Source organism: Aspergillus pseudoviridinutans, assembly GCF_018340605.1.
Source record: "Aspergillus pseudoviridinutans IFM 55266 DNA, scaffold_9, whole genome shotgun sequence".
Classification (NCBI taxonomy): domain Eukaryota; kingdom Fungi; phylum Ascomycota; class Eurotiomycetes; order Eurotiales; family Aspergillaceae; genus Aspergillus; species Aspergillus pseudoviridinutans.
In genome coordinates, this window is record NW_025091289.1 from 1739940 (window position 1) to 1762118 (window position 22179).

The window sequence follows — 22179 nt, forward strand, 5'->3', positions numbered from 1 at the left end:
GCAGAAATGGGTGCTATCCCCTTTTCTATTTCATGGCTCGGTTCTAGCATTGCTTGTTTATGCATAACGACAATGAGTTGCAGACAGCCGTGAACCATGGACAGAACCCGGCCTCGGTGGATGTGAGTGGGGAAATTGGAACTTCGGTCTTGTCCCGGAAGCTACTAAACACGCCCAGGTGGCTGGCCGCCACCAGTTCTGTTCAATAATTCAGTCAAAACAATTTTTAACTCTATCATGTCTCTCATCTATCTTCTTCCATCTCATTAGACAATATGAGCTCTTTTGTACTGCGTGGCTATCGCTCGTCCCGGCGGACCTTCTTCCGGGGTTTCGTCCCTCGGTATCCCTACGGTCTTTGCGGTGGAATGGGAGGCCTATTTAAAGTCGCTCTCCTGGGTACCTGCACCTACTTTATCACAAAGAACTCTCCCAGTAAGCTAAGTGCCAAATCTCTGTCATATTGCTGCTTTTGATATGTGAACCGCAGAGAAATGGTTGAGCCAATAGCTTCTCCAGCTCAAGCCAGTCTCCTCCTCAAGCCGGCTCCAACGGTGGCTCCCAGCCTGTCCAGCCAGAGTCACGGTAGATTTCATATCGTCAGCGGATGTCCAGTATACGACCCTGTTCAGTCAGCCGCGATCACTTTCAGCGGAGGTCCATCATCCACGGCAGAGAGGGCTGATTCGTTTATACGGTGGAAGAGGTTTATTGAGTGGTGATACTGGGGAATGATAATCTGTATGTAGAAGGACCAAGATGAATCAAGAGCGATGCGATCTGGAACCCTTGGTGAAAGCTGCAGGTAAAGGGTCTGGCATTATGCTTGGGCCATAGACCAAATTAAACTCTCTTAAAACTGCTGTTCAGCTATTCATTCTTACTAGTAAGCAATCAGACCCTGCTGAGGCTGCTGTATAATTATGTGACATTTAACACTGGATGTAACATACATTATTGTAGTGGTTTTAATATACACTGAATAGCATGTTAATAGAGGGAGGAGTGTATGACTGCAGAAAGGCTGAGCAGCCGCAAACAGAAGGGCGCCTTCTCCTGCCCCACCTGTAACACTCTGCCTAGGAGAACGCTTCGCACCCATGCCACAACCTGATGCAGTTAATCTATTGGTAGAAACAATGTGCCGTTTTCGTTTGATTTTAATTATTACTCGTGGTATTGAGAGAGTGAAACATAAGGAAACCGAAAGATAAGTGCAAACTATTTGCGTTTATTCAGTATATTACTAGAGCTGCAGACTCTAGCCGATACAGAAGCCATTTGACAGTGCAGCCCAAACGAACGAGATCCTCCATACAGCACAGTTATCCTAGGCCCTTGCGCTCACTATTGGAACCCTGGGGTCTGTTTCTCATTCCGTATGATTAAATCTCTCTCTCTCTCTCTTATCCTAGACTTGTCTTTGAATATCCCTGCAATATCTGGCGTACCAAAGCGATGCCAAATATGCCCTCTAGTGTGGTAGAGCAGACGGCCCGGGGGTATAGCTGGCGGTCTTCCACAACTTTCATCACAGCGTGCATCATCACTGCCCTCTTTGAAGGTAATTCATTTGATGCTTCCCGAGCTAGCGGAGAGAATTCACGTGTTAAAACCTGAATACTGACTCGCCTGAACCCTTGATATCTTGCCTTAGAAACATTTATATTTGGTTTCATCGTCCCTATTCTTCCATACATTCTCGAGACCCGGATCCATATAGACCCCTGCGATATTCAGCGCATTACCTACCAAGTTCTCACAGTGTACGGGGCTGTGGCTGTCACATCCGGTATCGTTATCGGGCACCTGGCTGATAGAGTCAAATCACGAAAGATCCCCCTTGTATTGGGACAGACCATCGCGTTTGCGGGTACAGCAACGCTCGCTGCAGCTACTAAATGTACATAAGAATGGTGAGCACAATATAAAGACAAATTTACCGCTAACTCTAGATCCAGTGCCGTATATTTATATAGGCCGAGTTCTGCAAGCTACCGGTGCCACGGCAACATGGATTATGGGATTCACTACACTTAGAGAATCAATTGATGCCAAGAATATAGGGAAGACAGTAGGCTTAGTGAGCAGCTTTGTGAGCGCTGGCTCTCTCTCTGGCCCAGCACTAGCTGGAGTCCTGTTTGACTTGGCCGGGTACTCGGCAACCTGGGGAGTTTTATTACTCATTATTATGTCAAATATTATAATGAGGTTCGTGATGATTGAGAAGCCAAAGAAGGAAGCCGAGGGATGTTGTGCTCCCGGAGATCCGACACAGCAGCTCCGGACGGAACAAGAAGGAGTAAATGACACCACCACCAGCCTTCTCTCTCGCACACCCACTCAGTCATACAGTTCTACATGGTATAGATGCGATAACGTGAACAGAGAGAGCGTCTCAATTCCATCCTTCTACAGGATTGTTTTGAGCCAGCGCAGAGTGATTGTCAGCCTCGGATGTTACATCACACACTCGTCTCTTCTTGCCAGCTATAGTACTACGATTCCAACCCATGTGAAGAGGACATTCGGGTGGGGAAGTTTGCCAGCTGGCCTAATACTTACTGCACAACAAGCACCGAATATCCTGCTCGGTCCCATTAGCGGATTGGTTCGAGACAAATTGGGAACACGACTGCCCACCGGGGTTGGGTTTCTACTGTTGGCCCCTTTGCTTTGGCTTCTTGGAGCCGCGGATCAAAGGCAATTTCCGTGGGCTGTCTCCGAAGATACCGCTAAGCTTACATATGCTATGGTGATTGTTGCCATTGGATGTGTTCAGCCTCTCCTTGCCTGTGTTGGTTTGGTTGAGCTTACTTGTGAGAGACTCTATTTCTCGTTCCCAGGATGACACGGCTAATTACGCCTGGAGGGAAACAGGCACCGTTGATGACCTCGAGGCAAAAACTCCTGGCATTTTTGGCCCCCATGGAGGCTATGCACGTTGCTACTCACTTTCCAATATCAGTTTCATGACGGGGTTACTAGTTGGGCCATACTTGTCTGGAATTCTGGCGGACCACTTTGGGTATCACCTGATGAATTCCGTTTGTGGTAAGTTCATATTGCTCTGTACCATCTCCCGATTGTCTATGGGACATACTCACCGGGCACTATAGCGTGTGTCTGCGTTGTTGCGTCGCTGCTGTCACTTTGTTTCTTAGAGGGGAAATCATCCATGCATCTGAGAAATAATGAGGAAGAGAATGTGATATAAGATCGTCGGCAGCATACGGGAAAGGGCTCATTTCTTATGCATTTGATTTGGAGAAACTTCCCGTGGCAGTGTGCAAATAGTGGGAGGTGTGGGCGAATAAGACAGCAGACTGTTCCCAATAGATTACAGCGAAGCCGCTATAGTGTAGCAAATATACTATATGGATGAAATTTGTAGCCCTATACACAAATTTAAATAGATATATAGCCTGTCGCCTCTCGGGCACTTAAGAAATACTGCAACATTCTTGATCCTATTCTATTTTTGGAAGATACGTTAGTGAGGAGGCTTGCTGACGACCTATTATTAAATTATAAATATTGAAAGTTAAAAGACCGTCTGTTGGAAGTTTCGAATTCCGCATCAACTAAGACAATCTCAACGAGTTGCTGGTCTAGAGTTCATCGCGACTGGGCTGATACCGACACATAACACCTTTAGGATCCCACTTATCACATATCTCCAAGTATCTGGCATGGTTGCTATCCGAGTAACGCTAATTCTCCTTCTAGAGATCTGAATCTCTAAGATATGTGCTAACTAAATAATTTCCAATGCTTTTCATAACCTTATGCACCCAGGACTAGTATTACACATCATCCCTCATATCCTTAGATACCGCATAAATTATAAAGTAGGGACCTGACCACATACTCAAGGCCATATCAGGCAGCTGGCGCCTACTCCATGGGTTTATAGCCAACCAGAATGCGAACAATTTGCCCCGAGGCAGACCCAGGAACACATCTAACACTGTGCCCACGTCAGCATCATTATAGATATAGGTTTTATTGGTGTGGTACCATGGACCCTTCAGATTTACCTTGGCCTGTTTGTTATATAGGCTGTCTTCTCAACAATACCACTCAGTCAGCACGCCGGACGGCCGTCCTTGCCACGTGTGAATATAGTGCAGAGCCGCCTCGGCTTCTTCAGGCGTAGTCTTGATGCAGACGAAATAGAGACACACACAAAACGTCTTCTTGACCTTCTATAGACCTGGTCACAATTGTGATTTCAGTATCTATATCAACCGTCGGGGTAATTTCAAGTTCCCAGGAAAATGCTTCACGTGTACCAACTACATGGATAGATATAGCCTGATGACTGGAATCCGTTTTTCGGGTAAGGAATTAATCACAGGTGGAATTCCATTATAACTGCAGGGAATGCGTAAATCATCTCCTTTAGCCTAAGAACAATTGCCAGTACAGAAAGCGCACGAGATGAGGATAACATACCTAGCCCTGCGCCTCGAGCTGCCCAGTATAGATCGGCATTCTGTTGTGTGTTGCAAAAAACGGTTTGTCCTTGCATGGTGACGGCCTTGATCGCTTCCACGCTTTCGCATGCCCAGTCCCAATTCTGAGAGTGGGAAAGGATTAGAGAACTGATTAATATCATAGAAATGCAACATACCCAATAATTCCAACCCTTTTCACCCTGCAGTAGAAACCCTCCAAGGCCGACATCTCGGCAATAACCCCTGGGAAACATAAGCCTATGCTTCTCAATCAGCACATCATTAAGCTCTTCACTTATAATGCTTATAGATACCTCTACAATACAAGCTGCTTCATCGACTTCTAAGACCTTAAAGTTACCTAAGTCTAGCAGGATAGAGTGATCCTGTATACCCCAGACACGAAAAGAATAGTCCCCTGCTTAAACAGCAATACAGCAATTACATTATAATGCAAGTTTAATTGCTGCGATAATATCATTCTCATTGGTGGGATTCACTATTCCCTGTGGAAACCGGGCTGGGGAACGCTGGTTGAAGAGCCAGCTGAGATGTGTAGCTTTGTAGGCTGCCCCGTCTGCCAACTCATGCCATAGAATACACATTGTGTTTTGCATCACGTGGGCTTCGATTAATGCAGATTCAAATATTAAATTTCTTTAGAAGGCTAAAAATTCATGTTTTTAAGGTCCCCAGCGTAGGGTTGACAAGTTCATGGCCACCTTTCCCGAAGCGGTAATGGTTACCAATTTCGGGCCCTGATTGCGGATGCCTATATACACAGCAGATATTTCCCGGACGGAGTAGAGCAGTTGGGTTATAGGGCATCCATTGTTGTTGTAAACTAGCCGACCAGATTCGCAACAAGATAAGGCGAACTATGCGGATGAGTGCCTTGGATCTGGGTTGTCCCCTGTCTGTGTTTGCTATGGGATCCTTGCAGGTTGTGGTTCATCCAAAGGGTGAGACGTGAGAAGCAATTGGCAGCGCAAGGAATGTATCCCTCCCCCTACATGATGTAGGAGTCGCCGTCCCGGACCAAAGTCATCTCAAGAAATTGTCCATATGTGACTAATGTATTAAATTTAATTCTAAATAATTCCCATGCATCTATCTCACCATTTAAAAATGGAAATGAAAGAATAGTATTATTCATTGACTAGCATCCAGCACAACTGTTGGGATGCCAGTCAGAGTAATTGAAGCATTCTAGCATTCCTGGACACAGTGGGAGGCCAGAACTAGGGCCTATGTTTACCCCCTCGCTGGTGGATTTACCAAAATCCCCCTGCCTAGCCGACTTCTCGGTTTTTTTTTTTTTTTTTCTCTCTCTCTCTGTTTCTCATTAAACCGGCCATTGTGAGGACAAGCCTTAGAGAAGTCTAAGAGACGCTCAAATCTTGCCCACAGGGTTCAGATGTAGCTCTTGGTACAGTACGGAGATGAATGAGAAAGACTCATATGTCTACTTTGCAGCGATGATAACAGAATACAGATGATTTCGGCCAGCTTTGCTTTCTTGAGCCGGGTAAGTACGGCATATTCACATATGATCATGCCGCCAGTTCAAAGCAGCTAATGACAGTTCACTTTAGAGGTATGTTTATTTGGTCCGGGCGTAGGGTTAACAGTTATGTAAGTATTCTGATATTAACCCTGGAACAGACTGGGTAGGCACACACCCGCTGCTCCAGATCAAGTCTGCCCAGCCAGCACCACCTGGCTCTCAAAACTGGTCAAGGAGGTAGACCAGGACCGTCACGATCTCCACCCGGTATTACAGGAATTCCAGCATCTTATCGAAGCCAACCAACGCATCTATATGCTCCTCCAATCAATGCTCCAGCAAGCGCATAGCAGAATGCCCGGTCATGAAATCCAAGACTGCTATACGATGCTCCGCGTTATGAACCACATTATTACACACGCGCCTCCGTGGGCCGAGGATCATGCCGGTGCTCCCATTCTGGGGATTCTTCAATATGTCATTCCGACCGTGAGTGGCTACGCCGCTTTCATTGATCCCGAGGTGAACTCGATGATCAAAAAGATCCTCGATGCATGGGGGGAGTTTTTATCATCGGCGGAATCAACTGCGGTCCTTAATACTTCGTCGACTGGTTGGTTCAGCCCTCCTGCGCTGGCCCAGTTAACGGCCACGGCAAATATTGGTGGCACATCCTATAGATTCGACGAGATGTACGTATGCGACCCCAATGCCACCTGCTATGGCTTCCAGTCTTGGGACGCATTCTTCACCCGCGAATTCAAAGGAAATATCCGGCCCGTCGCTTCCCCGGAGGATGACACCATTATTGCCAATGCATGCGAGTCCCGGCCCTTTACTGTGGCGCGGAATGTCAAAGCCCGCGATGCATTCTGGATCAAAGGACAGAACTACTCACTTTCCGATATGCTGGGGAACAATGTTGGCGATCTGTTTGTAGGGGCTACTGTCTACCAGGGCTATCTAGACTCGTTCAGTTATCACCGGTGGCATGCTCCTGTTTCCGGAAGGATCTCTAAGACGTATCTACTGAACGGCACGTATTACTCCAGCCCGGCCCCCATCGATATGAATCCTCCCGATCACACTGTGGGAGTTACGATCAGCTATCAAACATATCTGGCCGCCATGGCGACGCGGGCCGTGATAATAATCGAGGCGGACAACCCGGATATTGGCCTACTGGCATTCCTTGCCATAGGCATGGTGGAGGTATCCACATGCGAGATCTCAGTCAAAGAAGGGGAATACGTGAGAAAAGGGGACCAGCTGGGGATGTTCCACTATGGGGGATCGTCGCATTGTCTGATTTTCAAAAAGGGAGTAAATCTTACTGGCTTTCCGGACATGGAGAGGAAAGAGAATGTACCAGTTCGGGGCAAATTGGCGGTTGTGATGCGGGACGTGCAGGGTTAAGGGATATAATTTGAATAGAAAGCAGAGCATTTTTACCACTCAATGTCCGGGTTATTGTAAGAAATTTCCTACCCCCGATACTGCATGTTATGTCTATGTAAAGCTATTTTAGATTTCATCTGTAAAGAAACTTCGAGTGCGACGCATCTCCACGCCAGTTCCATCTGCGAATGCTAAAGCATTGAGCTTCTCGGCCCGCACTGTCACCATGGGAGCAACAGGCGTGTCTAAAGCCTCTACCGACTGAGACATGGTTTTATCGACTTCCTAGGAGCGCCTTATTGATTAGTTTGTGTTCTCCTGGGCGATAGATCGCTCATACCTCGGCCACGACTCTCGTCATCTCCTGATACATGTCTAGAAAATGCGCTCCAGGGTCTTTAAACTGCAACGATACCACAACCACCTGCTTCTCAAGTCTTTCATGAGGGTTGATGCCAATGATGCAGTGGCAGCGAATATTCCGAATCTGAAACTCCTCTCCAGTCACGACGGCAGACTCAGTTCCTTCTGGGCCTCGCCCCAACAAGGCATGGCAGCGGTACCGTACACCTTGTTCAGCTTGGAGCAGAGCCTTCGGAAGATGCAGGTCCACCTCACATTGTCCGAATTCTTGCCGGATAGCGCCCCTTTTTTTGCCGTGTATCTCCCTGGCAGCTTCTTTTGGGTACCCTAGTGCTAAGTCAGTATTTCTCCCAGCCAGGAAGGCGATATCCCGTCCAGGATGGACAGATGGAACCGTCTTGGACCATGGTAGGCTGGGAATCGGATAGCCAGCGTGCACAAGGGCCAGTGGCCAACAAGTTCGCGGCGATAGATTTTCCCATAGTCTAGGGTGACTGGGATACATCATCATCTGCTGCCGATGCGATGATAGAGCAATGGCTTCTGCCAATTCCCCGTGGCTTTCGTGCTACTGTACACCACTCATCAGAATCATACAGATCAACCCTCTAATGCAGTTGTGTTCCAGCAGATGGAATGACGAAAAAAATAATGATATGCCTTAAAATAAACCCAAAAGTTACGGATTAAAACGCCCCAAGTAATATAGGCCGTGTCACACGAGTTCCCTGATCTGGGTGCATAGTGCGAATCATTCGATACAATATTCCATTATTACCTGGATGAACGAATAAGGCTCTATGTAGCCTTATTGCCGTAGCTTGAGGAGAAACTGAAACTGCTCTTCAGTGTCCTTATCCTTCCGGAAAATGCCCCGTCCGAGAGCCTGCCGTAGTTACCGAGCTGGTTTTCTGGATCCCTCTCATCACCATGCACATATGGGCAGATTTAATAGCATCTGCCACCCCTTGTGGCTTTAGGATTTGATTAACAGCCTGAGCAATCTGCGGTATCAGATGCTCTTAGGTCTGCAGTTATCTCGCATAGACGTCTGCAATGCGAGCCAACTTGGACATCCCAGCACCTGATCATTGGGGATATACCCAATATGGACCTGCGAGATCGGTCGGTCAGCCCTATTGCAGCGATATCATACGCAAAAATCTTCCAACTTTGCCCATAAACAGAATTAGATGATGTTCACACATGCTGAAGACTTCAATGTCATGAACAACAACGATCTCATTATAGTCTACTTGGGAAAGGCCTGAGCAACTTCCGAAAACGTTGCCTCTCAAGTGGTTCTGTTGGACCTGGTAAAGTATGGCGTGCTTTCTGTCAGAACCCATAGGTTCGGTGACTGACTATAAGTGAGCCCGAAAGTACAATGCCATCTCCCAACTGTCCCTACCTCGCAAAAGGTTCGACAAAGGCAGCGATGACTTTCCCAGAATCTAATCTTATCGTTGATCCCTCAGGGTCGGTGGACTCTCGATCTCTAAATGCTCTACATGGTATGCCCCCAGTTTCTTCCCTGTGGAGGGGCATATGTGAACCATGAACACGACCTATAACGGGGGGAAGGAGCTTGGCTGCAGAGTGGGTCCTTGGTACTCTACAGGCCTTCCGGTTGCGTCTTCTACCGAGGGATACGGGGCAAAGCCTCTAATTTTCCTGCTGGTTGACAGGAAATGCGACCCCTCTTAATGAGGCTGGAGGATCGGCAGGAAACTGCTACATCCACAGAGCGGAAAATTGGGACCATGGAATAGGCAAGATGATAGCTCCTTCGCAGCTTCGAAATATGCTATTCTGAACCATTGCCACTAGACAGGCTGGCTCGTAGACAGTGGTTGCATCCAGCAGCATGCATATTCAATGGTGAAGCGATGGAAACCCTCCGAACTTTTTATGGTTCTCTACAAGCACGGGAGATCTAGGCGGCTACCAAGCCTCCCCCAGGCGCTGCTTGCCCTCCGCGGTGATATCAAGAAATAGGCGATCTGGTCCATATCATCTACGCCCATTCCCTCTTCCACAGAGATGACTACCTTGGGGAACTTGCGGAAGAAGAGCGCCGTTGCCAGTCGAAGCTCAGCCTTAGCCACATGATCCCGACAGGTGCGAGCACCGCCATCAAATGGCATGAATGCATCTTCCATCTCCTTGGTAGGTCGTTCCCAGCGCCGAGGAACAAATCTAGTATCCCCAGCCTCTTGAAATATATATATATCAGTATTTTTAAAGTAGCAAATGCAGTATTTTGCTTTGTTGCCAATAGGCCAAGGGTACGTTAGGATAATGTCTATATATTTGGACATTACAGGCCCGGGGAGCGACGATAGAGGAGCGTCCCATCACTGGATTATGATCTGTTGGCTGTTCTGTAAGTGGCTGGTTACAGTAGCCATACGGTAGACGCAACGATGACGCAGGGATGCCTTACGCGGCTAAGAAAAGTGACCAGGAAGAGGAGAGGAAGTATGATGGGAAAAGCTGGCATGCCAGCGATATTAACTAACTGATTAATACGACAAATGTCGCAGTATCTTTTTCGAGGCAACAAAATGCGCAGCGTTAGCCGGTACTCATGTTGGGCCCTGTAATATGAGCAAGCTTTCCACTGTCATGACTTGGTTGACTGGATTCCAATTCCCTGGCCGGCGTTGGTTAGCTTCCTATCTGTCTGGAGCGACAGATGCCATACCATGGGTCATGATGGTCTTAGCTGACGGTTTCAGTAGACATTCTGACAGCTGTAGCCACCAAAATCCTTGGCAGGATGAAGAGGTTGCATTCGCCGCCTCCGGAATCCGACCCACTAAATTCCCTACAAAAGCCTCGCGGAGAGGGTCCTACAACCAGGGATGCTTTTGAGGGATCGGCCAGGCAACGTAGGAAGAGCAGGTATACGGCCAAAGGCGTTAGTTAAAACTCTCAGGGCTGGTTTTCTCCCCCCTTCTGTATCCTGTGTTCTAGAGTCTGAAGCCCAAGAGCGCTAGGATTTCCAGGCCTACCATGCTCTACACTCACGCAACCATTATCACTGTTGACCCCGCGCGGCGCATCATTGAAGACGGTGCGATCTATGTACGTGGCAATATCATTGCGGACCTTGACGCGACCAGCATACTTCGGAGACGATATCCCCTCGAAAGAGAGTATGACCTTAGTGGACACATCGTCGTCCCAGGGCTCATATCAACACACACGCATACGATCCAGTCACTATTACGGGGCACAGCAGACAACGAGGCACTAGAATCATGGCTAGCGGATGTAATCCGTCCCCTACAGCGCAGCATGACGGCTGAAGAGGCTTCGGTCGGGGTGCAATTAAGTGTGGTAGAGATGCTCAAATCTGGCACGACGTGTTTTCTGGAGAGTATGGTGTGTGCGTGCGTGTGTTCCTAGTAGCACCTTTGGGATACCGCTGACATTTTCTGTGCCCAGTTCTTGGAGCATCATGACTTTAACCAGCTCTGTCTGGTGGTCCAGGACAGCGGTATCCGGGGATGCTTAGGCCAGATGGCCCCCCTACCGACCTCAGCTGAAAATGCCGCCGAACGTTCCATAGCCAACGTAGTACATTCATGGAAGAACTGGAATGGCGCAGCAAATGACCGGATTCGGATCTGGTTCGGGGCCCTCACCCCAGGACTGTAAGTGGCGCAATTTATCTGCACAGAAGCAAGCACATGTATAACCAGAACCGTTGTCAGTGCCGCCGATGGTCGATTTAAAGAGATGACAGCAGCCGCCCATTCTCATGGTATTCCAATTACAATCCATTGCGCAGAAACCAAACTCCAATACAACTCCTTCGTCTCGCTTGGCCATACGCCCGTCTCCTGGGCCGAGTCAGTAGGACTGCTGACCCCGTCGACGGTGCTGGTTCACATGGTCCATTTGGATAAAAGCGATGACATCCCCAAGCTGGCCGCTTCGGGAGCTCACATTGCGCATTGCCCAACCTCGAATGCCAAACTTGCGTCGGGAATCGCCCGGGTGCCAGAGCTAGTGGCAGCAGGCGTGAATGTCGCTATTGGCGCAGACGGGGCCCCCTGCCAGAATACCTGCGACTTGTTGCAGGAGCTGAAGCTGGCCGCAATCATCCAGAGGAGTATATCCAATAACCCGAGACTTTTTCGCGCAGAAACCATCCTGGAGATGGGGACAATCAATGGGGCAAGGGCCCTGGGCCTTGCGGACCAGATAGGAAGCCTGGAAGTCGAGAAAAAGGCTGATTTTATCGCTATCGATATGCGGAAGCCGCACCTACAGCCTTGCAATAACCCAGTCAGTAATGTGGTATATTCTGCGACAGGACGCGATGTGACACTGGTGGTAGTGGACGGGCAGCTGATCGTCGACCGTGGGAAAGTACTGACTATGGATGAAGAGGCGATTATCGAGGCAGCGAAGCAGAAGAGCTACAACATCATACAGAGAGCTGGTCTAACAGACCAAATACGGTCAATATGGCCAGTACACCAGCCCCGGTAGCCATGGCCATGGCTGCTGGTTTCAATTTTATAAAGGACTTTGGCGTTTAAGCTGTATATGATTGTATGATCGGGGCCTAATCCATGGATTGACGGAACAGTACGGTTCACTGCTTGACAACAATGACGATCCTTGATTTGTACGTAGACGGAGCGTGCTTGGCGGGCGAAGAATCATGGCATAATTAGGATTTAGATATTCAAGGTTCAAGCCTTTCGACTTCTCCAAGGGCAGTAGCCACAGCCTGGAGAAGCTGTTTCTTGTCCTCAAGTCCAACGCTCAGCCGAATAATATGCTGTGGCACACCGTATTTCCCGACCTTGTCACGGGTCAGGTAGTTTGCCAACTGAACATATGGAAGAGCCAAGGTAAAATTTGTTCCAAAGCTTGTACCCTTACATACTTGCAGGGTATTATAAAAGTGCTCTGCATTGCGTGGGTCCCGAAAAACGATACTCAAGACATTGCCGTCGCTACCGCCTTTGCGCATCAGGCGCTTATATAACGACCCAGTGGGCGATGTGGAAGGATAGTTGACCTGAGCGATCGATGGGTGACTCTGGAGTAGATTCACTAGAGAAAGTGCGTTGTCACTGCATCGCTTCATCCGCCAGACCAGGTCCTTGCTGTTGTTCCGGAGAACGTCCGCGTCCATCGGGAAGTAGGTACTCTCATACTCCGCGTATAAATCTCCATGAATTCTACTGTAATGGCGAGAGCTGGGGTTGACCACAAGGCTACGAATCGTCAGTGCTGTCCAGTGCCACGGAAACGAAGGGCTTCTTTTAAAACATACCATCCTCCAGTGACGTTCGAAGCCCCGCTGAAAGTCTTTGTCAGACTTGAAACGCTAACGTCCACGTAAGGAAGAACATCGATATTCACATAACCGGCAACTGTGTCGTCGCACACGATGATAAAACCATACCGTTCCGCAAGGGCTTGTATCCGGAAAACGTTGGGTGAGGACAGTTTGATATTGCTCGGCAGCTCGCAAAACAGTGCATCAACCCGTCGACCGGAGGCAAGCATGCTCTCCAGTTGATCCAACTCCGCTTCCGTTCCGTATTTATATGAGACGCATTCTTTCCAAGCACATCGGTGGAGTGCCTTGACTGTTTCGGGATATAGCCACCTAGAGGGCCGGATATAAGGCCATGTCATTATTCGGAACAGGGAGGGGGGTTGGGTGGCCATACCCGTATGCCACAACTGTGGATTCTGCCTTGTACGAGGCCAACATCTGCGATAGTACATATATCGCGTTTGTCCCATTTGGGTACAGGAAAACATCCCCCGACTGTACCGGAGGTTGCCCGGGCTGCTCAGAGGTAGCTAGCTGCGCGATAAATGATTTTACTACGGGGATGCTAGCGAGAGCCGAGCGCACCGACATGTGGAGTGGGGAGCTGGGCTGGCTCCCCCTTTGGCATGGAGGGGCAGTTTGGTATGCCGGGTTGGGGGACTTGGACTCCAGGTAGCATAATTCCTCGAGACAGAAAAGAGCATGTCGTGTGGAAATCCCAGTACCAGTATCACGCCAGAAGTTCATGGCCTCGCTCCACAGCGCATCCGGGAATAATATCACCGAGAACTGCGCCCAATAGGCCGTTCCATGTTCCACGTCAGAGGCAGGAGACATGACGAAGTCAACTACCTCGACCATCGAGCGCTCCATCCAGGAGGCCTTGAGGACCGTAGCACATTGTTGAGCCGCTCTTCCAGAACTGAATACCATACATCGTATCTGTGCATCAGTCACCCGGAGTCGGCTTAGGACGGCATTCGAGAGGTCCCTGACATGAGTGTTTATATTGAATCTTCGCACCCGTTAGCTACTCCCACCTGGCCAGTGCTCGATATATCGGGTTGCCTTACCGTGGATAGCCCCATTCGACCGTCTCTAATATCCAACTCTCTTTGCGGGCCATGGCCAACACCATGTCCCAAGTCGGTAGTGAAGTGCTAACAGCCTAGACGAGCGTTACTGGATGGGTTTGCGGGACGGGGAGCGATTTACGGACATGGAGCTCCTCAGAGGGCTGAGAGATGTTCGCCTTTCCGAGCGGAAACGACCGAGGCGGCGGGTACATATTGTGTCTTCCTGACGGGGTGATTTCAGGGCTGGACATGATAGTCGTCATAGCTGGAGTGGTGATTGTAATCCCACGACAATTGCTAGTGCTTGAAACTGAGCTATTTTATCCAGGAAGATATGAATGCCAGCAGTGCATCAGGGTATTGTCGGAGCACCCATTCCTGTCGCTCTGGGGAAGGATGTCCATGTATAGGTATAGCCAGTTGATTTTCGCGGGTTGTAGGATTATTGAGTGGTATTCCGAGGCATGCAGGGTTGCAGAGACTGGTGTTTGTTGCCAACCCCGTTTCCGCGAACAGGAATGCCAGGGCGTGAATCCGCCTAACCCAGCCCGTGTTAGGTGGTAGACCCCGCTCATGCTTATCCTTCCGTGCTGTCATCCTCGTACGCAATAGGCAGAGCTTTGAATTAGGTCCCAGATTAGCTTTGAGCCCGATACCTGCCCTTCTGGATGTAGTATGGTGCTGGATGCTGATCCACTCCGCCCCCGTAGCAACAAAGTCTCCTGCACAGGATGAGCTTGGCGCAAAATCCAAACAATCTCGGCTCAAAGCAAGCTTCTTGTAGCATTGCCAATCATTGTTGATGCCAATTATATTCATCTCATACGATCATTGTCGGCAAAAAAAACAGAAGCCGGCCTGTAAGGGACCTAGTGTGGGTGGTCATGTGACTAGAGTTGCATTTGGTGCGAGTTCGGGCGAGTCCAACCTTAGTTGGAACCGAACCGCTGCGATTTCGAGTTGAAATTTTAGAAATCGAATCCAAATCGAACCCAATACGGTTTGGTGCGGTTTTCGCCGCAAAAACCCGCTACTAGGCCTAGATAGGCTATACTAACTAACTATGGTTAGATTCGGTTTGGTTTCGGGTTGGTTAAACCGCAAATTTTAACCATTTTAACCCTTACCATTCCCCCCTTTAAGTCCCCCTCTGAGGCCCCATATCAAGCATGCTTATATAAAATTATATTATAATTTTTATATAAAATATATAGTAATTATCATCATACTAATCTAGATCTAAAATATCGATTTGATATCTATAGGGTTGGATGGGTGGTAGTTAAAAATTATTTAAAAGGTATAGTAGTTCTCAGACCCTGGTGCCCTTATAAATATCTCTGTGTACTACTTTTATACCAACCTATGACAGAGATGATTATTCCCTTATATCTCAGCAACCACTAGGTATTTTTAAATGATATTTATATCACTAGATAGCCCTTGATTCAGGCTATCTAGCAATACTAATATTAATTAAGGATATTTAGAATTCAATGATTTCTAGGCAAAACAGTGTGGGTTGGTTAAACCTAACTCAAAAAACTATAAAAACCAAAAACCGCGGTTTTCACCTAACCTAGATCAGGTCCAGGGTAGCCTAACCAAACCTAAAGCAATTCCCTAGGCTTGCCCCCGACCCCGCACCGCTGCGAGTTCGGTAAGGTTTGGGTTCGATTTTTGCGGGTTGGTTATGCCACTCTAGTACTTAGTTAAATAGGTAGGCTATAAATACCCTATATAGGAGCTAGCTATTAACCTTGCTGATACAGCAGAACTTAATATATAGGAGAGGCATTAGCCTTACTCTGAAGGGGGGGTAGTATAGTAAGCAGGGCCTACTAAATACTTAAGCTTACCAGGCACTTACATGCAGCCTTAGGCACTAATAAAGTCCTATCTAAAGTAGACACCAGCTTAATTATGTAACCCTGTACTAATCAATATACTAACCAACTCTGTTATATAACCTTGTCTCCTATTTACACCTATCTTTTATATCAGCCGCTGTGGCCCTAGTTAGAACTTAGGACTCCCTAGCGATTTCTTACCGTCAAAACCTAGGTTATAGATTGACCGGCTTTTAGCCCGTGGCATACATAACTAAAATAATTTTATATTGGAGGCAATATCTAACAGCTAGAGAATCCTCTCCCTTGATATTTGGTAGTTAATCTGTTAGTTAGTTTATGGAAGGCTGGAAGCTAATACTGATATTGTGAGAATGTTTAGTTACATAGTTAGTCATAATGAATATCACTAACTGGGTATAATATTTGAATTACTTGGCATCACTATTAAAGGTTTAAATATGTGATTAGAAATATTGTAATGCTAAACACTGTCTTTTTATTTTAGCTTCCTTATAAGTATCCTAAAGGAAGTTTAGTACTCCTATTAGGCTATTACTCTTAGGTGTGTCTTGCCTAAAGTCTGGGAAGAAGTATATTAACTATTAAATACTATAAATAAAGAGCTTGTTGACCGTGGAACTATGTGATCCTCTCTAAGCTAAATTTATATAGACTTAATATGGAATTCTATACTCTGGTTAAGACTATTATTAAAGGGTCTTATGGTGGCAGTGAAAGTGCTTTCTTTTTGAATAATGGTAAGGGTGACTCTGCTTGTCTTAGCACTGCTATTTAAAATGAGAATGAATTATATAAGAGGAAATATTTAGAGTAGGAAAATAGTGTCTAGTCATGAGCTAGATAATGCTGTGGCGGAAGTAGATCAACTCCTTGTTATAAAGGAGCAGATATCTGAGTGGATTAAGGAGGTATTCTATTGATCACACCTTTACTAGAACTCTATGGAGTTAACATTTATAGACTTACCATTGAACCAGAGGATGGGAACTTCCCAGAAATTACAACCTTACACTTCTCGCAGAACTATTTCATGCACAGTCAATGCAGTTGGGTACTATAGCTTTGCAATTATATGGCTATGATTAGGGAATTAGCGTCTCAATTTGTAAATACATATGGTGTTGGAATTCGTAGTCAAAGGCACAAAATTGTGTGAGAATATTCACAGATCTATTTGCATCACATTACATGGGAATGTTTAGTGGCGGACAATGAACTTGAGACAAGTTGGTCCAGGATGAGGTTTGTCATCCCATCATGTATAACCATTAGTATACCGACAACATTCAAAGAGCGAGGCAGGGTCGTTCTGAGAAACATATCAGACTCAAACAGTAGTCCAGATTTACAGGCGAAGCTTGTTGATACCATTGATTACCGTATGCACTAAAGAAGCCTACTAAGGAATTGTGAGGTTATTTAACTGTGGCATTCTGGGTAAACTATGGAAAGTCAAGTATACAGTGAGCAAATTAGAGACGCTGCGTGTGATTGTACATGTAACTCGCATGCAGACGAAAGTGGAGCTGAGGGATATGACCAATTGGGCCAATTGCCAGCGTCGACCATAAATTGCAATCAGTGTGCAAATATGATCCGACAAAGACGCAAAGAACAGGACAATGTTATGCAAGTCATTAGGTATTTGTTCGAAATCTGAAGCTGAAGACGAAGGGACTACATGAGTGTGTGGTGGTTTGCAATATTCAGAGACCTTCATCCTTGTGTGCCTGCGAAGCTCGCTGCAGGCTTTGCCCTCCTACATCTTAGCCGTTGTCACCGGAATCGCATTACGGGCCCAGTCCCTCGAGCCCGGCCCAACTGGTCCGTCTGCCTGTAGAAGGTTGGCAGGAATTTTATTGAGAACAACCGCACCAAAAAAGATCCCGTTCACCAAGGTCCAGTTACCGAAATTGAGGTCGCCACCATTCAAGTAGCTCCCTCCTAATAAGGAGGTGGTCTTTGAGATTCCAAGCCTTCCCTGAAACGTCGACCAAAATTGATCGCTGATCGGTTTCAGGTTTGTGTCGAGTCCCAGCTGTTTCCAATTTCTGTCAGACATCTCCTAGGGGCGCCATATTTGGTCCTTTGCGGTATCTTGATCGAAGAAGGGGCCGATTTGGAGTTGAACACCGATAACTGGGATATCTTGCTCGTACTGGACGACAAAGCTATCAGAAAATGCCTTGCGATTCCAGATTCCGTGGCCAGCAAGGGCAATGGAGGCCACTTTTTCGCCCTTTGTCAGCTGCCTGAAATAGTTTAGATGGGGGAGGCAGTGCAGCATGGCGGAATACATCGCGGGAAAGTATACTTACAAGCATGAGTACCGTTCGGTCCATCGGCAAAAGACACTTGGTCCGGTGTGTAGGACACTTGATTTCCATCTGCTTCGAAGATGAAACTTTGGATGGTGAGTGAATTTGGCTCGCTACCTGGTTTCAGTGTGACCGCGAAATGCTCCACATCGCTCTGGTGATATCCCAGATCCCAAAGGAGACAATCGAATTGGCTTGAGCTGATTAGGCGGAATGTTTGGCCCGGTTGGTATGCATGTAGGAAGATATAGTGAATGGTAATTGTACCTTGTCCCTGATTTCCTTGAATGGCGAAGTACATGGGCGCGCTTTTCAAAGGTTGTCCACCCCAGACAGAATTACCGATATCGAGGTAGAAGTCGACAGATGAATTGGTCTCGAGTGCCGCTTGTGTTGGGTTTGCAATGGGCATAAAATTATAGGATAAATCCGGGGCGAAGTAACAATTGCAGAATGACTTATTGGAATCTGTGCCGCACCAGGATAACCAGAAACGGCCCTGATAGAATGTKAGAGATGGAATAGATCCGTTATTTGGGATCTCTTGTGGGTTGGTCCAGGTGACACCGTCTGAACTTTCGGACGCCCAGAACTGAGAGCTGTGCATCTCACTGTATGCTATTAACAGCTTTTCAGAATCGTCCACAGCAATAGCAACCTGCGAGGCCCTCTGATTTGGTATCTCTGTACTAGATGTCCAGCACCAAGTACCGTATATGTGGTCTGGCGTAGGTGACCATCTCTGTCAGAAGACCCAAACAGACATATAACAGTGTCGCCTTGAGCGACGAGAGCTGGCGTGGTGTTGGTGACCTCTCCTCCAATCTGGCCCCCATTCTAATCCTTTCCATTAGTTGAGTAGGCCCATATCATGTGACTGCTGCTATAAGAGCTGTACGCCATAACAATCCTGTCGACCATGGCGGTCAATGAGACACCGCATGCGTGTTGGTGAGGAATCTCCTGAAAGTCCCAATTTTTAAGGTCCGAGCTCCACGTCACATACAACTGGCCCGAGGAACTGCCGGTGTAAACAATCCAGAGCTGATTATTGAACACACAACAGTCCAAGTCAGCTTGGATTGCTGCTTGGTCGTCCAAGTGGAATACATCCCAGTTGTCCTCTCCATCATCCCCGGGATCTCTGGTACTAGTTACGTAAATATTATTGCTGTTATAACTCTTGTACACAAGGACATAGTCGCCTTGAAAACGGTCGCTTTTGGAGTAATGCAGTGCTGGTGAGGTATAGCAACTGACTGCGACCACTTGGGGAAATTTAATGATGTGGTCCCGCCGCACAAATACTCGACGCTGCACGGCAGCCACTTTTCGTACTGACGGAATGCCGCAGCAGGCGCATACTGTTTGACAACTTCCACTGGTAGAGACGATGGGAGAGACATTCCTGTGGGCGGGAAAGCAAAATCTTAGTCAGGAGCCCGTGGAGCAAACCGAGCCAAGAGCTCGAAGCATTCCGTAAGTGCTTATCGAATCTCTGGAAGCGTGGAAGTGAGGTAGTTTGTCGAGCAATATTAAAACTAAGGAGATTCACAAGATGGTGCGGTACCATGATCCAGACACTTGGCAGACGCATCAAACCTTTGAGGCGCAGTGCTTTTTGGAGTATCAACATGTACCAGACGGCGTATCTCAATGTGATGGCGAGGAGCGCCAACCAACAGATTATTGTTAGCAAGTTCATAGTCTGGGGTGACGTTAGACTTTCTTTGATTTAGTCTCCATTCCAGACCGGAAGACTTAGGGTCAAGTTATGATTGTCAAGTGTGCATGACATGCTGTGGTGAAAATTAAGCCACACAGGCACAGGCTGCACAGCAAGGTTTACTAACATCAAATAGTCTGGATCTCACAAGGCCAGGAATATAGCCAATCGGCCCCAAGGGTCAAAGTCTATAGGCTACTTGACAGGTAAATGAGGCATCATGCTGTCATCTGGCCTCCGTTACTTCAAGTTAGTTGTCAAACGTCTACTGTACGCTTCTTTGTCTATGCTTTCGCCTCTGTAAACCTCATCCACATGTCCGTATGGACGAAGCCCGCAAGAGCCGTCTCCTTCACCGGCATTACGGGGTTCACCAGCGCAAAGTCAAATACCCGAAGMAACTGTACCATGACATTCTGCGTCAGCTGGGCTGGTGGGCATGGCATACCAGCAAGAGGCCGTGACTGGGGAGTCTCACCTCGAAGAAGACTTTATTCAACTCCATGACGGCGATCGGCTTACCAGCACACATCCACCGACCCCCGCCAAAGACTATCTCAACCGCGCGGTCCATCTCCATTTTCTTCTCAGCGCTGCATTCGAGCCAGCGCTCCGGCCGGAAGACGGCTGCGTCGTCGCCCCAGATGTCCTTGCGCCGTGCGAGCGCCAATGAGTTGTGCCCGATGGCCGTGCCTCCGGGGATGAACAGCCCGTTGATGGTGTCGCCCTCCGGAGGGACGACTTTGTAATGCCCCCAGGTCACGGGAGTCCTCATGCGGAAGCCCTCCCAGATTACGGCCTGTAGGTAGGGCAGCTTCAGGGCTTCCTGAAGGGTGATTGGAGATGAAGCTCGGCCCTGTGAAATGGCTTCCTTTATCCTGCGCAATAGGAGTGCAGTCAGATTTTGTGATTTGAAAAATTCCAGGAACCTGGGACTATAGAATCATCGAATCCCTCTACTGGGGCTAGAATTGACGTTAGAGTACTTACTCGGCCTTGAGCTGGTTGTAAGCAGAGGGTGAGGTAGCAAGATGCAAGATAACCGCGCGGATAGTGGTAGCTGTTGTATCTGAGCCTCCCACAAGCTGCAGCACAGCCTCTCCTTCCAGTTGTTCCTTTGTAAGGCCTCGGCGTATGAACGCGCCCTATACCGGAGTTAGATCGGAGGATCCACAGTCGTCAAAGATTCAAAGCAGCATTGACAAGATCAAAGTCCTTACAAACATGTCTTGATGAGGCTCTGCGTCTTTCTCGAAGTGTTCTGCAATAATGTTCCGCGTGTACCTGAATGGCAGAATTAGCACAACTTGTAGTCGAACGGTCCGTTATGATTCTGGACTAAGAGGGAGTTCGTACCCTAGAACTCTTCCTATGCCTCTTCTGTCGGTGGGCTTCGGCCCAAAGCGGCGGAACAAGGGTTTCCACATGACAACCCTCCGGATCCACGGGATATCCGTGGCTATCAGGAATACTATGAGCTTCTTAACATCGCCAAACCACCCAAACACATCCTCTCCTTCGTCTAGGTGGCCTATCGCCTTGCCGTGGCCGAGACGGCTGACGACGTCGGTCGTGAAGTATCGGCTGAGCAGGGCGAAGTCAACGGCACGCAGATTGCCACTGGTAGAGAGGTATTTGCGCCGAATCAGATCAACCAGTCGCATGACTTGTGCGTCGACCGCTTGTTCGAGATCCGGATTCTCCTTTCCACTGTAACCACTGGCCACTTTAGCCTTCCAGGCGTCGTGTCTAGCCGTGTCGAGGATCGTAATCATATTCTCCCTATCTGCCTCGACCCTGCTGGCCGAGTAGTAGTGCTCGTCCCTTGTGTACCGGCTCCGAGCGCCAGATATCTTCCGAAGGACTTCCGGGTCATCTGTGACCAGAGACCTGGGGCCGTTGCGGACGAGAGAGCCATACTTGCCGAAATTGGCGTACTTCTCGAAGTTCGTGCCCCGGATATCGTTCCACAGCATCCAGAGGTAAGAGAAGGAGGCAAGACGGGGTCCCGGGACGTGCCTGAGAGGATACCATGTCTGAATGGCCCTCACGACGTACCCTATGGCAAGGAGGGCTGTGAGCCAACCGCAGAGCGCTGGCGTGCTCAGGGTGCTCAGATTGGTGATAATAGACAAGGCCATGTAAT

At 48.0% G+C, this 22179-nt stretch overlaps 5 protein-coding genes across 5 annotated transcripts; 2 read left to right on the plus strand and 3 right to left on the minus strand.

Moving 5' to 3' along the window:
• Nucleotides 1-6321: 6321 nt before the first annotated feature.
• On the plus strand, nucleotides 6322-7383 carry Asppvi_011440 (uncharacterized protein; the record flags this gene model as incomplete). The annotated part of the gene is made up of 1 exon (XM_043307269.1): nucleotides 6322-7383. One exon carries the CDS (start codon nucleotides 6322-6324, stop codon nucleotides 7381-7383), a length of 1062 nt encoding a protein of 353 aa, XP_043163204.1.
• A 108-nt stretch (nucleotides 7384-7491) lies between these two features.
• Nucleotides 7492-8233, minus strand: Asppvi_011441 (dihydroneopterin aldolase; the record flags this gene model as incomplete). Its single annotated transcript, XM_043307270.1, has 2 exons — nucleotides 7492-7650; nucleotides 7706-8233. 2 exons carry the CDS (start codon nucleotides 8231-8233, stop codon nucleotides 7492-7494), a joined length of 687 nt encoding a protein of 228 aa, XP_043163205.1.
• A 2513-nt stretch (nucleotides 8234-10746) lies between these two features.
• Nucleotides 10747-12234, plus strand: Asppvi_011442 (amidohydrolase; the record flags this gene model as incomplete). The annotated part of the gene is made up of 3 exons (XM_043307271.1): nucleotides 10747-11118; nucleotides 11182-11390; nucleotides 11451-12234. The coding sequence occupies 3 exons, from the start codon at nucleotides 10747-10749 to the stop codon at nucleotides 12232-12234; spliced, it is 1365 nt and encodes a 454-aa protein (XP_043163206.1).
• Nucleotides 12235-12433: 199 nt separating this feature from the next.
• On the minus strand, nucleotides 12434-14366 carry Asppvi_011443 (uncharacterized protein; the record flags this gene model as incomplete). The annotated part of the gene is made up of 5 exons (XM_043307272.1): nucleotides 12434-12971; nucleotides 13031-13369; nucleotides 13434-14030; nucleotides 14113-14207; nucleotides 14259-14366. The coding sequence occupies 5 exons, from the start codon at nucleotides 14364-14366 to the stop codon at nucleotides 12434-12436; spliced, it is 1677 nt and encodes a 558-aa protein (XP_043163207.1).
• A 6088-nt stretch (nucleotides 14367-20454) lies between these two features.
• On the minus strand, nucleotides 20455-22174 carry Asppvi_011444 (cytochrome P450; the record flags this gene model as incomplete). The annotated part of the gene is made up of 4 exons (XM_043307273.1): nucleotides 20455-20911; nucleotides 21024-21178; nucleotides 21254-21317; nucleotides 21390-22174. 4 exons carry the CDS (start codon nucleotides 22172-22174, stop codon nucleotides 20455-20457), a joined length of 1461 nt encoding a protein of 486 aa, XP_043163208.1.
• Between the last annotated feature and the right edge of the window lie 5 nt (nucleotides 22175-22179).